Source organism: Scyliorhinus torazame, chromosome 13 (assembly GCF_047496885.1).
Source record: "Scyliorhinus torazame isolate Kashiwa2021f chromosome 13, sScyTor2.1, whole genome shotgun sequence".
NCBI lineage: Eukaryota > Metazoa > Chordata > Chondrichthyes > Carcharhiniformes > Scyliorhinidae > Scyliorhinus > Scyliorhinus torazame.
In genome coordinates, this window is record NC_092719.1 from 61,670,606 (window position 1) to 61,689,062 (window position 18,457).

At 45.9% G+C, this 18,457-nt stretch overlaps 1 protein-coding gene and 1 long non-coding RNA gene across 3 annotated transcripts in view; both read left to right on the forward strand.

Moving 5' to 3' along the window:
• LOC140388059 (copine-8) overlaps positions 1-9,685 on the forward strand; it is a 544,832-nt gene extending 535,147 nt beyond the window's left edge. The window contains exon 19 of one of the 2 annotated variants that reach the window (XR_011934073.1): positions 6,807-6,963. Coding sequence is in view for 1 of the 2 variants with exons in the window: in XM_072471659.1 (XP_072327760.1) it covers positions 6,807-6,995 (189 nt within the window). In the remaining variant the exon portion in view is untranslated. Of the gene's footprint in view, positions 1-6,806 lie in introns of both variants that reach the window. The other variant, XM_072471659.1, reaches the window with a different exon arrangement.
• Positions 9,686-9,760: 75 nt separating this feature from the next.
• Positions 9,761-18,457, forward strand: part of LOC140388061 (uncharacterized) — a 154,527-nt gene continuing 145,830 nt past the window's right edge. The window contains exon 1 of the long non-coding RNA XR_011934075.1: positions 9,761-13,458. This is a non-coding gene — a long non-coding RNA (uncharacterized lncRNA). The remainder of the gene's footprint in view (positions 13,459-18,457) is intronic.

Consider the following 18,457-nt stretch of genomic DNA (forward strand, 5'->3'; position numbering starts at 1 on the left):
TCTGCCCACGTCCCCTCCTCGATCTCCTCCCCCAACTCCTCCTCCCACTTACCTTTCAGCTCCTCCACTGAGGCCTCCTCCTCCTCCTGCATCACCTGGTACGTTGCCGAGATCTTCCCATCTCCAACCCACCCCCCCGAGAGCACCCTGTCCTGTACCGTGCGTGGCGGCAGCAGCGGGAATTCCACCACTACCGCCTGGCAAATGCCCTTACCTGTAGATACCTAAAGGTGTTTCCCGGGGGGAGCCCGTACTTCTCCTCCAGCTCACCCAGGCTCGCGAACTTCTCATCCACAAACAGGTCCCCAAACCTTCTTATCCCTGCCCTATGCCACCCCGAAAACCCTCCATTTATTCTCCCTGGGACAAACCGGTGGTTCACACCGTATCGGGGTCCACACCGAGGCCCCTACTTCCCCCCTGTGCCGCCTCCATTGACCCCAAATTTTGAGGGTAGCCGCCACCACCAGGCTCGTGGTATGCCTCATAGGAGGGAGTGGCAGTGGCGCCGTTGCCAGCGCCTCCAGACTCGTACCCTCACAAGACGCCATCTCCAGCCTCTTCCATGCCGTCCCCTCCCCCTCCATCACCCACTTGCGCACCATCGCCGCATTGGCGGCCCAATACTACCCGCAGAGGTTGGGCAGCGCCAGCCCCCCCCCCATCCCTACTCCGCTCCAGGAACACCCTTCTCACCCTCGGAGTCCCTCGCGGCCAACAAACCCCGTTATGCTCCTGTTGACCCGCCTAAAGAAGACCTTCGGGATAAGAATGGGGAGGCACTGGAACAGGAACAAAAACCTTTGGAGCACCGTCATCTTGACTGACTGCACCCTACCCGCCAGGGACAGCGGCAACGCATCCCACCTCTTAAACTCCTCCTCCATTTGCTCCACTAGCCTTGGGAAATTAAGTCTATGCAGGGCCCCCTGGCCACCTGAACCCCCAAATACCTGAAGCTCCTCTCTGCCCTTTTTAGTGGGAGCTTGCCAATCCCCCTCTCCCTGGGTGAACCACTAACAACTCGCTCTTCCCCATGTTGAGCTTGTACCCTGAGAAATCCCCGAACTCCCTGAGGATCTTCATTACCTCCGGCATTCCCCCCACCGGGTCCGCCACATATAGCAGCAAGTCGTCCGCATAGAGCGACACCCTATGCTCCTCCCCACCCCGCACCAGCCCCCTCCAGTTCCTCGACACCCTCAGTGCCATAGCCAGGGGTTCAATCACCAGTGCGAAGAGCAGGGGGAACAGGGGACACCCCTGCCTCGTCCCTCGATGCAACCAAAAGTACTCAGACCTCCTCTTGCTCGTGGCCACACTCGCCATCGGGACCTCGTACAACAGCCTAACCCACCTGACGAACCCCTCCCCAAACCCGAACCTCTTCAGCACCTCCCAAAAGTACCCCCACTCTACCCTATCGAAGGCCTTCTCAGCGTCCATCGCCGCCACTATCTCCGCCTCCCCCTCCCTCGCCGGCATCATAATAACGTTCAGGAGCCTCAGCACATTCGCGTTCAACTGCCTCCCCTTCACGAACCCCGTCTGGTCATCGTGGATGACCTGCGGCACCCAATCCTCAATTCTCGTGGCTAGGACCTTCGCCAGCACCTTGGCATCTACATTTAACAACAAAATCGGCCTGTAAGACCCACACTGCAGGGGATCCTTGTCCTGCTTCAGGATCAAGGAGATCAGTGCCTGGGACATCGTCAGGGGCAAAGCCCCATCCTCCCTTGCCTCATTGAAAGTTCTAACCAGCAACGGGCCCAACAGGTCCACATATCTCTTGTAAAATTCGAACGGGAAACCGTCCGGCCCCGGTGCCTTCCCCGCCTTCATGCTCCCTATTCCTTTGGCCAGCTCCTCCAGCCCAATCGGGGCCCCTAATCCTGCCACCAGTCCCTCCTCCACCTTCGGGAACCTCAGTTGGTCCAGAAAGCGGCCCATCCCTCCCTCCTCCAGTGGGGGCTCGGACCGATACAGTTCCTCATAAAAGTCCCTGAAGACCCCATTGATGCCAACCCCACTCCACACCACACTCCCTCCCCAATCCTTAACTCCCCCGATCTCCCTAGCTGCGTCCCGCTTCCGAAGCTGGTGCGCCAGCATCCGACTTGCCTTTTCCCCATATTCATAAATCGCACCCTGGGCCTTTCTCCACTGCGCCTCCGCCTTCCTGGTGGTCAACAGGTTGAATTCGGCCTGGAGACTACGTCTCTCCCTCAACAGTCCCTCCTCCGACACCTCCACATACCTCCTGTCTACCCTCACCATCTCCCCCACAAGCCTTTCCCTCTCCCTCTGCTCTCTCCTTTCCTGGGGGCCCTAATGGAGATCAGCTCTCCCTTAACCACTGCCTTCAGCGCCTCCCAGACCATCCCCACTCGGCCTCCCCGTTATCGTTGGCCTCTAGGTATCTCTCTATGCTTCATCGGACTCGCTCGCTCACCTCCTCGTCCGCCAACAGCCCCACCTCCAAGCGTCACAACGGGCGCTGGTCCCTCTCCTGCCCCAGCTCTAGGTCTACCCAATGCGGGGTGTGATCCGAAATGGCTATCGCTGAGTACTCAGTATCCTCTACTCTCGCTATCAGCGCCCTGCTCATAACAAAATAGTCGATCCGGGAATAGGCCTTATGAACGTGCGAGAAGAATGAAAATTCCCTAGCCCCCGGCCTTGCAAATCTCCAAGGGCCCACCCCTTCCATCTGGTCCATAAACCCCCTCAGCACTTTCGCCGCCGTCGGCCTCCTACCCGTCCTAGACCTGGAGTGATCCAGTGCCGGATCCAACACCATGTTAAAGTCTCCCCCCCCCATTATCAGGCCCCCCACTTCCAAGTCCGGGATCCGACCCAATATGCGCCACATAAAACCCGCACTGTCCCAGTTCGAGGCGTACACGTTGACCAGCACCACCCTCACCCCTTGCAGCTTACCACTTACCATTACGTACCTGGCACCATTGTCTGTCACAATATCGACGCCTCGAACGACACCCTCTTTCCCACCAAGATCGCCACCCCCCCCCGATTTTTGGCATCCAGTCCCGAATGAAACACCTGGCCCACCCACCCCTTCCTCAATCTTACCTGGTCTGCCACCTTCAGGTGAGTCTCCTGGAGCATGACCACATCCGCCTTCAGCCCCTTCAGATGCGCGAACACCCTGGCTCGCTTAACCAGCCCGTTCAGACCCCTTACTTTCCAGGTTATCAGCTGGATCAGGGGGCTACCCACCCCCCACCCCCACCGACTAGCCATAACCCCCCCTCGGCCAGCCATGCGCTCGCACCCCAGGCCCGGCCCGTTCCCCACTCCCCCATTGCACTCCCGCAAGTCAGCTGACTCCTGCTGACCCCGGCTGCTCCTGCCTCTCCTTCGACTCCTCCCATTATGGGACTTCCCCTCCCCCTCCATTACCCAACCAGGCTCTCCGCCTCCCCCTTCCATCCCAAGCGCGGGGAAAAAAACCACGCTTCCCCACCCCGGCTCCGCCTCCTCCAGCCTTCAGCGCGGGAAAAAGCCTGCGCTTTCCACCTACCCGGCCCCACCTCCTCTGGCGCAGCTCCTTTTACAGGCCCAGTCCACTCACCCCCGACTCGGGCCACACCCTCCCCCGCGGGGCCCCATCCCCCCTACCGGCCATCCACCCCCTACTCCGTTTACTTGCCCCCCTCCAAGAGCCCACCCGACAGACCCAACCAAAACAGTGCCCAACCCATCCTAACCACCCACACCGAACCAAAAATAAACAAGAACAAAGAACCCCCCCTCAAAATGTAACACAACAACAACAATCCCCGACCGTCCCCACGCCCGACCCCCCATCCCGACCCTCAGTTTGTGTCCAGCTTCTCGGCCTGAACAAAGGCCCACACCTCCTCCGGGGACTCAAAATAATGGTGCCGGTCCTTGTAGGTGACCCACAGACGTGCCGGCTGCAGCATGCCAAACTTCACCCCCTTCCTGTGCAGCACCGCCTTCGCCCGGTTGTACCCGGCCCTCTTCTTCGCCACCTCCGCGCTCCAGTCCTGATATATTTGAACCTCCGCGTTCTCCCACCTGCAGCTCCTCTCTTTCTTGGCCCACCTGAGTACGCACTGCCGATCAGCGAATCGATGAAACCGCACCAGCACCGCCCACGGCGGCTCGTTAGCCTTGGGCCTCCTTGCCAGCACTCTATGGGCCCTTTCCAGCTCCAGGGGCCCCTGGAAGGACCCCGCTCCCATCAGCGAGTTTAACATGGTGACCACATAGGTCCCCAGGTCCGACCCCTCCAGCCCCTCCGGGAGGCCCAGGATCCGCAGATTCTTCTGCCTCGACCGATTCTCCATCTCCTCAAACTGTTCCTGCCATTTCTTGTGGAGGGCCTCGTGCGCCTCCACCTTTACCGCTAGACCCAAGATCTCGTCCTCGTTATCTGAGATCTTTTGACGGACCTTGCAGATCGCCACCCCCTGGGCCGACTAGGTCTCCAGCAACTTATCAATAGAAGCCTTCATCGGTTCCAGCAGGTCCGCCTTGAGCTCCCTGAAGCAGCGCTGGATAACCTCCTGCTGCTCCTGCGCCCACTGCATCCACGCTGCCTGGTCCCCGCCCGCCGCCATCTAGCTCTTCTTCCCTCGCACTTTCCTTGGCTTCACCACCACATTTTTAGTCGCCCCGCTCCTGGTCCAAGCCATACACTGTCGGGGGAATGTTGCAGTCTTCTTCCCACGCCGGGAAATGTCGAAAATATTCCGTTGGGGGCCCTGAAAAGAGCCCAAAAGTCCGTTCCAAGCGTGAGCTGCCGAACGTCCGGCTTAGCTCCGCATAGCCGCAACCGGAAGTCAACTGAACCATTTTCCAAATACTTCCAGCTGGAAGGGGTCAGGCCCACTTCCTAGTTCATGGTCACCTTCATAGGCGCTGGCAATGGCATCCTCACCTTGCTCTGATGTTGCAGTTTTCGCTGCAACTCCTCCTTCAGGTATCATGAGCGTGTTGTTGACCATGGATTTTCACTGGATTGGTCCACAATTGTGCTTGGCAAAGTACTGCAGTGATTTGCTGATGCTTTCTGCAATAAAGCTGTCCAGGAAACTCTTGCACCCTTATCATCTGCCATCAGGCATATTGGAAGGGGCTTACAGGCCTCATCATCCACGTTCTGAATGCACCTTCCCTGGCCATCAAGTCCTGAAGTAGGACTTGAAGCCGGTGCTTCTGGCCCAGAAGCTGTCATTTGCCTTTGCTGCCGCACAGCTCTGGCCTGAAGGAAATTCTTGGCGCCATTAATATAGCGTAGAGCTTGCCTCCAGTTAAATTTGGGTATTTACATTTCAAGATTACATTGCATGAGTGATGCAGATGCAGCGATGGAGCAAGACCTGAAAATTATCTGCGAGTTAGGTTTCCCAAAGCACTTTACAACCAATGAAGAACTTATTTTACATGTAGTCACATATGTAGAAATGCTTATAATGTGAAACACAATTTCCATAAATCTACCACATAGACCACTCCAGAACTTTATCAGGGTTTATGCTGAACTTTTAACCATGTGACCTGATGGTCCATGGTACCTAGGAAGATTGTTGAAAGTCAATGGAAAAACACTGGGCACAACAGTAGGACAGTATGTAGAGGGGCATTTTTTAAAAGCTGTAATTTATGCGGTTTGTCACGATACTATATGAGGATTTGTCATACTCAACCATGATGATGAATTCCACTTCAAGTTAAATTCAGCACATAACTCACAGGTCACTTCTTTCCAGTTAATGATTGGTCATTGACCAATTCAACTTGTGCTGGGTTCCAAATTGAAGCAACATGCCCAAGACATTGCTTTTCCTACCAAGCCCAACATCAATTATGAACTGCATGCTGAAGAAGATGCGAACAAAGGGATCTCCTGAAATTGGCCCTTGTGCCTTAGCAGCATACGACTTGGGATGCCAGTTGTGCCCCAATAGAGGGTGCATTGGTTGCAAAGAGGGTTAAGATTAATCAGCGAGGTCTCTGTAACCGGTTCAGCCCGGGTGAATGGATACAGATTGGGATGGGGGAGGTTAGCAATAGCTGCCAGCAGCCCATAGTATAGAGTCGAACCAGGAGTATATTTTTTACATATCTGTTTACAGACAGGGTCAGGCTGCCATTTGTAGCTTGCATAGCACATTCCACAGTCAGTCACAATCCAATATCTGAAAGGTGGGATAAGCATTAGACCAGTTATTTACACAGGCAATGGCCTATCAAAATGGCACATGATGCTGAATGAGAAAGTGCACACTCTGCACGTTAAATCAGACCCTTCAGTGTCCAATTTTACCTAGTTAAGTTCCTAAGTTCACTAGTTTTATTGCATGTTTTTAAACCTTGTCGCTAAGAAAATCAGTTGTAGATGCTTTGCGATGAACTTCTGTCATGATGGTGTTGCATCTGTACAATGATAATTGAATTTAGATTGGCTATTTATTTGTGCAATTGTTAAGAGTAAATTATGTGGAGTGATAAATAATACTGTCAGGACTTGACTGCTGGATAAAATGTTTTTCGATCAAAATATTCATACACAATTTGGTGTTTCAAGAATTTTTGTTTTTGGTGTAACCACCTTCTGGGAGAAGGAAATAATCCTTTTATTTTTCTAACTGGAATGTTCTGGACTTTTCAGATATCGATCATAGGAAAAAGTGCTTGTCAAATAAACAGTAATTAACTTCCTTAGCTCTTAACATTGTTTTTCAGTAAGCTTGTGCCGTTCCTCAGTATTTTACAATTACAATTGTTTGGAATGAAACATTTTTTTTCAGTTTGTGCCTTTCCGAGACTACGTTGACAGAACTGGAAACCATGTACTGAGCATGGCTCGACTTGCGAAGGATGTCTTAGCTGAGGTTCCAGAGCAGTTTCTCTCATATATGAAATCAAGAGGAATCAAGCCTTCTCCTGCTCCACCTCCATATACCCCTCCAGGTTACCCTTTCCAGACACAGCTTTAACAGAGGGTGATTCTAACATTCCCAGGTATCACTGTTGACCTGAACTATTTCGAGTGGCCGAGCCAGCTGTTGTTTTTAATCAGGTTGCACTGCAGAGACGCATGGATGTTGTCAGCTCGCCACTCAGAAAGAATCCAAGAATGTCTGCTGGGCTTCGGATAACATATGATGTCAAGGATACCGTTTGTCAGGCAAATGCAAGGGAGAGGTTGCGTGAAGAAAACAACTGATTTTTCTAAGAGGGAAGGGAAGAGAACGTCTGTGCCCCCCTGAACCATTGCCTTTGGAACAGTGACAATTCTGGACATTTCTGAAAAAAAAAATGATGCTTTTTTAAAATAGTGCGAACAGGGGGATGGTGAAAGTTTGTTTGGAAACTAATTGAAGTTGAAGTCCTCATCAGCTGTAAATAATTGAGAATGTGCGGTTCTTTTTCTTTGAATGTTTACATGTTAATTCTTTTTACAATGGAATCATTTTTACTAACATATACTTCCTGCAAACAGTTTTAAATATTGAAATAATTGTGATTTTGCTGGTTTGTTGCACCTCTATTTGTTGATGATGAACTCAGATTGCGGGGGAGGGGTAGGGGGGTGCTAGCTGTTCCAGTACACCAGTGATTCTCAAACTCTGGGGCACATGATCCAGCAGGGATTTGGAAATGGGCCTGATTCCTAATCCACCACTGCTTATTAATGATCACTGCCCAATACTTGCAATTGCAACTCCAATGGATGATCGTCTCCCAACCGACTCACAATTGGTCATCCTTTTCATTCCCTCACGTGACAGTGGAGGGGGAAAAAGCAGAAAATGAAAAAAGAAAGAAAAACAGAGAAATGACTGGAAAATATGACAAATGTTGAGAAAGTAGGTTTTACAGTCTGATCCATGACCTTCTAGGGAGCAACAAGCTGAGAACTGTTTGACTGGAAAAAGTCCTGGAAAAGTTTGAGAACCACTGCACTACGCAATGCCAATGGTGTGCAAGCCTATATGTATCAGGTGAATGTGCCAGAATAGTAACTGCACAGACATGTGATCGTGTGCTCAGGCTCTTGTTTATTAAGCTGCCCATTAATTTGTAACACGCTTGTTCAAATCTTACAGCACATGCCCCTAGCTGCATGTACAGTTTTGGAAGAGAAATGCACTCTTTTGTGAGTAATGTGCTCGATTAAATTCAGTACAAAATGGCCTTAAATTCTCAGCAAATACTAAAATGACTTTTTTGCAATATGCCTTTCGATATTGAAAAACGTGACGTGCTTTTGAAACCTTTTTTGTGCCAACACGGTAGTTGCTTTTTAATTTTTCCACGGTGAGTGGAAAGTTACTGCTTTGTTTATTTACTATTTTGCATTTGTATGGAAATTTTGAACATTATTGTTTCAATAACAAACTAAATATATAGGGTGGATTTGCAGAACGAAGGCAGAATAAATGTGACAAACATTTGCTCTGTAACTGTAAATCACTCACTGGAAAAACCTTTTTTTTTTAACTGGACTAACTACATTTCTTAATGTATATGTACATCCGAATACAGGAAAACAGAAACTTTAACATGTTTAGTACCAAAAAAATCCAAATTACTTTGAAAAATGAGAGGATGAAAATTGTGTTCTCATAATGATTAAATGTTTGTTGGATTTTGTATTCTTCTCACTGTCACTAAATTACATTTTTGCCACCTGAAGTGCGCCAAATCCTTTTTTGTAATGTTAAAAGAATTGTATTTTTTTTAAATTAGATTTAGCTGTGAAACAAACCTTTTATGCTCAACTTCAATGGGGATGGTGGGACCAAGTACGCTTCACTTCGATGAGCATTCATAAAAGTGGAATTTCTTTGTGATACTTTCAGGCTGTTGCAATAATTGGCATCTTTGAAAGTGCAGTAGTGGCACTAGTTAGTCACTAGTTAGCGCATTTTGCCAACAAAGGGAAAATCATTGCAATTAAAGAGAAATAAGTATTACGTTGCCCCTTCCCCCTCCTTAAAAAGCAATGTGCAACGAATATGGGGGAAACAAAACCTTATGTTTTGCTGGCTGTCAAACTTATTGTAAAATCAACACTCTATATCATAATAGATAGCCCTGGCTGTCACCTTACTGCCGTGGTATACTTCAAGGGTAATACAATGCATTTGAAAGTTTCTACTGTTCTTATTAAGCCACCACTGATGCCAATGTGAAATTGGGTCCGCTAATTTGGTTGGGAATATGTTACTAGGATTTGTGTTACTACAAGCAGTCTTTTTTAAAAAAACATATTTTAGCTTCATTTTATCCTTCATAATCATTAAAATTTGTAAGCAAATCGGATTTTGGTAATCGTTCTGAAATTAACAATTATGTTTTTCTTTATATATGTTTCTAAAAATTACGATTTGAAAAGTTTTAAGAAGTTACAGTGTCCTATTGACAGTGACTAGTTTATGTTAAAGAGGCATGTACCAATTCAAATCTTGTAATTAAGTACAGTTTGGTAGTCTTGTTGAATAGTGATTTTCAGAATCTATTGTGCTCTGAATGTTTAACACCAAATATATTGCTATATACTTTTTACACACTATCGTACAGACTGTTTTCATGAAATCTTATATTGTCTATCTGCAGAAGTATTACATACTGTTATTTTAACACTGAGTAAAAAAAAAAAATTAAATATAGTTGATATTTACTTTTTTAACGTTTTTAGATGTTAATAGTCCATTAGCACTAATGGACTTGTACATTGGTTTTCTTAATGAATGCTAACACACAATAGTCTTGCAAACTTCCTTTACATCTTGCTCTTTGAGTATATTAGGTGACAAAGTACAATCAAACAGTAGAACAGAGCATTATCTCAAAGATGAGGAATGAATCACACAATGTCATTCTATGTCTGATAAACATCACAGAAAACTCTCTGCTGTTTGTCCTTTCTCACCTTTTATTCTCTGGGGACTGCCATTAGCATTCTTTTCCCTTGGTTTCTGTGGCTATGACTCATCTTTCATTCACACACCCTGCAGGATAAATACCTCCCACTTTCTATGTCATTTAGCTTTGACAAAGGGTCATCTGGACTCAAAATGTTAGCGTTTCTCTCTCCCTACAGATGCTGCCAGACCTGCTGAGATTTTCCAGCATTTTCCCTTTTGGTTACAGAAAACTGGATGATTGTTAAACACTGATGTTATATTTCAATTATTATGTTGCTGACATATAAACATACACTAAAAGGCTTATCATGTCATTTGAAGTAGAATATTACAAGACCCAACAAGACCCCAAAAGTGGCTAGGATACTGGACAGAAAGCCCAATATTTTATTTTAATTTTGTAAGACTGTGAGAAAAGGATACCTTGCTCCAGGAGTGATTTCATGCAAAATAAGGATATGGTATATTAAAACAAATTTATTTCCAGCACAATATTAAAATATCTTTAACACCACATAAGAAAATAGCTTACCATTACCCCATAAACAATGCTAATCAATATAGTGACACAATGACCCTTAACTGCTATCTTTACTTCCACTAAAACAACAGAACCATCTCCGAACCCAATCACTTTTAAATACAGTTAGCACTCAAGGATGCTTGCTGTACAGAGATGTCTTGAAACTCCACTTTGAGTCTGCTTTAAAGAAAGCCACCCAGCCCTGTCAGAACAGTGCAGGATCTATTTTACTGTATTTCTTTAGAAAGTGCTCTGTTTGTTTCAGGTTGCCTTCCAGCCACAACATTCACTCTCTGAACTGTTTGGAAAGAAACTGCTGATTTTTCTACAGGCAGTCTTTAATGGAACTATATCAAACACAGGTGCTTATGGGTGGCACGGTACCACAGAGGTTAGCACTGTTGCTTCACCGCACCGGGTCTCAGGTTCGATTCCCACTTGGGTCACTGGCTGTGCGGAGTCTGCACGTTCTCCTCGTGTCTCCGTGGGTTCCTCCGGGTGCTCCGGTTTCCTCCCACAAGTCCCAGAAGATGTGCTGTTAGGTGAATTGGACATTCTGAATTCTCCCTCTGTGTACCTGAACAGGTGTCGGAATGTGGCGACGAGGGGATTTTCACAGGAACTTCATTGCAATGTTAATGTAAGCCTACTTGTGACAATAATAAAGATTATTATTATTAACTTTGAAAGTTGCCACTCAAGTGGATAGAGCTGTGAAGAAGGCCTATGGTGTGCTCGCGTTCATTAACAGAGGGATTGAATTTAAGAGCCGTGAGGTGATGATGCAGCTGTACAAAACTTTGGTAAGGCCACATTTGGAGTACTGTGTACAGTTCTGGTCGCCTCATTTTAGGAAGGATGTGGAAGCTTTGGAAAAGGTGCAAAGGAGATTTACCAGGATGTTGCCTGGAATGGAGAGTAGGTCTTACGAGGAAAGGTTGAGGGTGCTAGGCCTTTTCTCATTAGAACGGAGAAGGATGAGGGGCGACTTGATAGGGGTTTATAAGATGATCAGGGGAATAGATAGAGTAGACAGTCAGAGACTTTTTCCCCGGGTGGAACAAACCATTATGAGGGGACATAAATTTAAGGTGAAAGGTGGAAGATATAGGAGGGATATCAGAGGTAGGTTCTTTACCCAGAGAGTAGTGGGGGCATGGAATGCACTGCCTGTGTAAGTAGTTGAGTCGGAAACATTAGGGACCTTCAAGCAGCTATTGGATAGGTACATGGATTACGGTAAAATGATATAGCGTAGATTTATTTGTTCTTAAGGGCAGCACGGTAGCATTGTGGATAGCACAATTGCTTCACAGCTCCAGGGTCCCAGGTTCGATTCCGGCTTGGATCACTGTCTGTGTGGAGTCTGCACATCCTCCCCGTGTCTGCGTGGGTTTCCTCTGGGTGCTCCGGTTTCCTCCCACAGTCCAAAGATGTGCAGGTTAGGTGGATTGGCCATGATAAATTGCCCTTAGTGTCCAAAATTGCCCTTGGTGTTGGGTGGAGGTGTTGAGTTTGGGTAGGGGGCTCTTTCCAAGAGCCGGTGCAGACTCAAAGGGCCGAATGGCGTCCTTCTGCACTGTAAATTCAATGATAATCTATGATTAATCTAGGACAAAGGTTCGGCACAACATCGTGGGCCGAAGGGCCTGTTCTGTGCTGTATTTTCTATGTTCTATGTTCTATGTTCTGAACGTCTGTTCACATCTCACTCTAAAACCAAACTGCTTTTCTGAAAAATGTCTGACACTCTAGCTCCTCCCATTAACTACATTATCTTACCACATGCACACAATGTATCTAATTAACTACTCCACAGGGAATCAACTTACAATCTAAACAAAATCCATTAGCCCAAGTTTTTATGATGCTTTAATAGCACCTCTTGCTGCCAAAAAAGCTTAGCTGTCTTGCAAACCAGGATTTAAAAAAACACTACTGCAGCAGTCATACACACGTTAACCCAGGCTTTTAACCTGTACTGCACCAAACACATATAATACAATATATCCGAAATTCCTACATTCATCGCAACAGAGCTTGGGTATTGCTGAACAAAGATATTTTGTTGAAGCTTTTCATTTTTCTCGCATCAGGACAATGTCAGGGGAAACAACACCTTTATGCAATATGAGAAGAAAGTGCCACTTGGTTGTTAAATGGACTCTGTTTGGGCATGGAAACACCTCTACCAGTCAGAGTCTCTTCTCAAACAGTATAATGTTGTTCCCCTTGACATTGATATTCTTGTGACTGTCCTGATGAGTGCAAAATGAAAGCTTCAACATTATGTCTTTTTTCAGCCATGGTCAAGCCATAATCTATACACCTCCCCACAACAGCACAACCAACACAGTGAAGCCATGACATGTGTGGTTTTGAATTATTAAATATTGGCAATTATGACTCCAGAAATCTAGCAAGACTTTTGGTCATTACCAAATAGAAAATTCTGGAAATACTCAGCAGGTCAGACAGCATCTGTGGAGAGATAATGAAAGCTAAAATTCAGGTTGATGATCTATCACTGGGGTGAACGTTTTTCTCTCTCTCCACCGATATTGCCTGGCCTGCTGCATAATTGCAGTATTTTCAGTTTTTATTTAAGATTTCCTGTTTCTGCATCTTGCTTTGCTTTTGGGAATTAACCTTTTTCTTTTAAATCAGCAAAATATAATTTCTCTCAGCCCAGTGGGAAATGTGCTTTCTCGTCGCATTGAACTTTTTTTTCCAGAACTTAATTCATATTCGTGCCACAGAATCCAACAAAAGAAACTGATTACAGAATTGTGCTCAGTAATCCAGATCTTTTGTATGTTATGGGATGTCATCAAGGGAAATAGCCCAATTAAAATAAATGGAAAAAAATAAAATCCTCCATAAAATGCCAGAATAAAATTAATGCATTTCATTTTTTTTTGTGTTCTTCCCTTTTTATGAGATCGTCAAACTTTCAGCTATTGTGAGAGAAGAAAATGTTTCCCCTTTTCACCCAAAAAAGTGGTAAGTACAGTGTAAGGTAGAGTGTCTCCTGCCAAATGTAACAAATACCTTCCTTGTCCAGCCATAATAATGTACCAGATTGTCCTCTCCTGACTCTGCTGCACATTCTGCTTGTCAAACTAGCACTAATGTTGCTGACTATTGCCAGCATCTAAGATTGCCAGTCTCAACTTCAGCTGCAATGCCAGACTGGATATTAAGATAATAAATCAAGATAACACAAAAGTAACGGTTTGTTTTGCTAACCTCTCCAGCATTTTCACAACATCGCGCCGAACTGGTGATGGCTAATGTGCCCGAGGAATTTTCTGTCCATTCTGGAATAAGTGTTACTGGTTCATATTTCTTTTCAAGAGTAGATATGAATTGAGTGGTCTTTTTCCAACATTTAGGGGAGGAAAAGGGGGAGAAATAAAAAGGATAGACAAGTCACTCAAATGGTGGCTACAATAAAATGAAGGCATCCACCAGTTGGAGCTGGTTACCTTCTGTCACAGCTGTGGGAGGAGGAAATTCTATCATGGACTCAATTATTTAGAATAATTGCCTTGTGCCTGTGCCACTCTGACATTTGAAAAATCCGAGTTGAATCATTTTGGAGATAACACAAAACTTACTTTAGCTGAATCATAGATCATAGAAAAAAACAGCACAGAACAGACCCTTCGGCCCACGATGTTGTGCTGAACCTTTGTCCTAGATTAATCATAGATTATCATAGAGTTTACAGTGCAGAAGGAGGCCACCCAGCCCATCGAGTCTGCACCGGCTCCTGGAAAGAGCACCCTACCCAAGGTCCACACCTCCACCCTATCCCCACAACCCAGCAACCCCACCCAACACTAAGGGCAATTTTGGACACTAAGGGCAATTTATCGCGGCCAATCCACCTAACCTGCACATCTTTGGACTGTGGGAGGAAACCGGAGCACCCGGAGGAAACCCACGCACACACGGGGAGGACGTGCAGACTCGGCACAGATAGTGACCCAAGCCGGAATCGAACCTGGGACCCCGGAGCTGTGAAGCAATTGTGCTATCCACAATGCTACCGTGCTGCCCTGAAGAACAACTTAATCTACACAATATCATTCTACCGTAATCCATGTACCTATCCAATAGCTGCTTGAAGGTCCCTAATGTTTCCGACTCAACTACTTCCACAGGCAGTGCATTCCATGCCCCCACTACTCTCTGGGTAAAGAACCTACCTCTGACATCCCCCCTATATCTTCCATCATTCACCTTAAATTTATGTCACCTTGTAATGGTTTGTTCCACCCGGGGAAAAAGTCTCTGACTGTCTACTCTATCTATTCCCCTGATCATCTTATAAACCGCTATCAAGTCGCCCCCTCATCCTTCTCCGTTCTAATGAGAAAAGGCCTAGCACCCTCAACCTTTCCTCGTAAGACCTACTCTCCATTCCAGGCAACATCCTGGTAAATCTCCTTTGCAGCTTTTCCAAAGCTTCCACATCCTTCCTAAAATGAGGCGACCAGAACTGTACACAGTACTCCAAATGTGGCCTTGCCAAAGTTTTGCACAGCTGCATCATCACCTCACGGCTCTTAAATTCAATCCCTCTGTTAATGAATGCTAGCACACCATAAGCCTTCTTCACAGTTCTATCCACTTGAGTGGCAACTTTCAAAGATGTATGAACATAGACCCCAAGGTCTCTCTGCTCCTCCACATTGCCAAGAACTCTACCTTTAACCCTGTATTCCGCATTCATATTTGTCCTTCCAAAATGGACAACCTCACACTTTTCAGGGTTAAACTCCATCTGCCATTTCTCAGCCCAGCTCTGCATCCTATCTATGTCTCTTTGCAGCCGACAACAGCCCTCCTCACTAGCCACAACTCCACCAATCTTTGTATCATCTGCAAATTTACTGACCCACCCTTCAACTCCCTCATCCAAGTCATTAATGAAAATCACAAACAGCAGAGGACCCAGAACTGATCCCTGTGGTACACCACTGGTAACTGGGCTCCAGGCTGAATCCTGGAACTCCAGGGCTCCATCCACCACCACTCTCTGACTTCGATCGGTTAGCCAGTTCGTTATTCAACTGGCCAAATTTCCCACTATCCCATGCCTCCTTACTTTCTGCAGAAGCCTACCATGGGGAACCTTATCAAATGCCTTACTAAAATCCATGTACACTACATCCACTGCTTTACCTTCATCCACATGCTTGGTCACCTCCTCAAAGAATTCAATAAGACTTGTAAGGCAAGACCTAACCCTCACAAATCCGTGCCGACTATCCCTGATCAAGCTGTGTCTTTCCTAATGCTCAGAAATCCATTCCTTCAGTACCCTTTCCATTACTTTGCCTACCACCGAAGTAAGACTAACTGGCCTGTAATTCCCAGGGTTATCCCTAGTCCCTTTTTTGAACAGCGGCACGACATTCGCCACTATCCAATCCCCTGGTACCACCCCTGTTGACAGTGAGGACGAAAAGATCATTGCCAACGGCTCTGCAATTTCATCTCTTGCTTCCCATAGAATCCTTGGATATATCCCGTCAGGCCCAGGGGACATGTCTATCCTCAAGTTTTTCAAAATGCCCAACACATCTTCCTTCCTAACAAGTATTTCCTTGAGCTTACCAGTCTGTTTCACACTGTCCTCTCCAACAATATGGCCCCTCTCATTTGCAAATACAGAAGAAAAGTACTCGTTCAAGACCTCTCCTCTCTCTTCAGACTCAATACACAATCTCCCGCTACTGTCCTTGATCGGACCTACCCTCGCTCTAGTCATTCTCATATTTCTCACATATGTGTAAAAGGCCTTGGGGTTTTTCTTGATCCTACCCGCCAAAGATTGTTCATGCCCTCTCTTAGCTCTCCTAATCTCTTTCTTCAGTTCCCTCCTGGCTATCTTGTATCCCTCCAGCACCCTGTCTGAACCTTGTGTCCTCAGCCTTACACAAGTCTCCTTCTTCCTCTTAACAAGACATTCAACCTCTCTTGTCAACCATGGTTCCCTCACTCGACCATCTCTTCCCTGCCTGACAGGGACATACATATCAAGGACATGTAGTACCTGTTCCTTGAACAAGTTCCACATTTCACTTGTGTCCTTCCCTGACAGCCTATGTTCCCAACTTATGCACTTCAATTCTTGTCTGACAACATCGTATTTACCCTTCCCCCAATTGTAAACCTTGCCCTGTTGCACGCACCTATCCCTCTCCATTACTAAAGTGAAAGTCACAGAATTGTGCTCACTATCTCCAAAATGCTCCCCCACTAACAAATCTATCACTTGCCCTGGTTCATTACCAAGTACCAAATCCAATATGGCCTCCCCTCTGGTCAGACAATCTACATACTGTATTAGAAAAGCTTCCTGGACACACTGCACAAACACCACCTCATCCAAACTCAAGATTTAAAGAGTTGATCTAAAGAGTTTCCACTCAATGTTTGCGAAGTTGAAGTCACCCATGACTACTACCCTGTGACTTCTGCACCTTTCCAAAATCTGTTTCCCAACCTGTTCCTCCACATCTCTGCTACTATTGGGGGGCCTGTAGAAAACTCCTAACAAGGTGAATGGCAGTAGATCTCCTCAACTGCACCAATGATATTCCCTGAAAATTAAACTCCTTAATATCGATGCCCTAAATTGGCATGACAACCACATCAGTACGATAAATATCGGTTAACAGCTTGTTTTTACTAATGTGCTATTAAGAACTGTCACATCTGCCAACAAGGCAGAACTGGATTGCTTATGTTATCGTTTTTTTTGTAAGGGATCATCCTGCATATATTTACTTTCAAATTGAATAAAATATCAAACAAAGTACTTTACCAAACAACACTGCATCTTGAATCATCCAACTTTGTACCAATAAGGCAGGCATCTGGGTCACCATAAAATTATGCTCTGAAATTCATTATTATTTTCTCACAGCAACTAAAAGTCACACCGAATATTTCTAAACCAAATTTACATCAATCATTTTAACCCACGCCTTGTGCAACTGCTCTATTTTCATCATTTGCTTTGATTTGAGTGAAAATTATATTCTTTGCTGGATTAACTTTTGGAATTCTGAAAATAAAAATATAGTTTGATAAATCACACAGAGAATAGACAACATGCTTGCAAACCAGCATATTTAGTGGTTCAATTTCTTTTTGAATTTGCAATCCTTAACACTTTAGTGTAAAATACCTTAAGTGTATCACTTTAACACTCCTTAACCGTTTTAAACAGTACACTAAATGAGGAAATTAAATCCCTTACAGTTTGAATGTTATTGGGAATGACTGGTTAATTTTTAATAAGTGTCATTTCCAATCAGTTCAGAAGAGCTGGTCTGTAGTCTGTTGTTACTACTTTGTAGCTTTCAACTTTACCTATTCCAAAGTAAAATTGATAATGGGCATGGTTTTCCCACCGCGTTGGTGGCAATCTGGCGTGCCGGGTGCATTGCGGACGAGGCCCAAATCGGGCATCGCATTGGGCCTCAAACCGCGGGTGAGTCACGTGACCCGTGAAGCCCGGCGCAATCTGGATGACGCCCTCGCTGGGTGAATCGTGCCCTTTGTGTAGCAAAGAATCCTTTTAAAAACAGAACTCCACAACAGTTCCTCAGGTACATACATTACCAGCAGCAAGCAAAGAAATAAAGTTTATAATACAGTACAATATCTGTACTGTAAGGAACAGTACGTTGGAGAATTCTCTGAAAAAACAAAGACCACAGGGCTCTTACAGTGTACAGTAACATAACGGGTTAAAAATTACGTTTTGTCTCAAATGGGGAGGGAACCTGAAAATGCAGCAAAAAAAATGTTCCTCGAGTGTACAAAAGGATGATCAGAAGCCAGACTCCATACAGAATAACTGCTCCTGGTCGCAATAGAACATACAGTGCAGAAGGAGGCCATTCGGCCCATCGAGTCTGCACAGACCCACTTAAGCCCTCACTTCCACCCTATCCCTGTAATCCAATAACCACTCCTA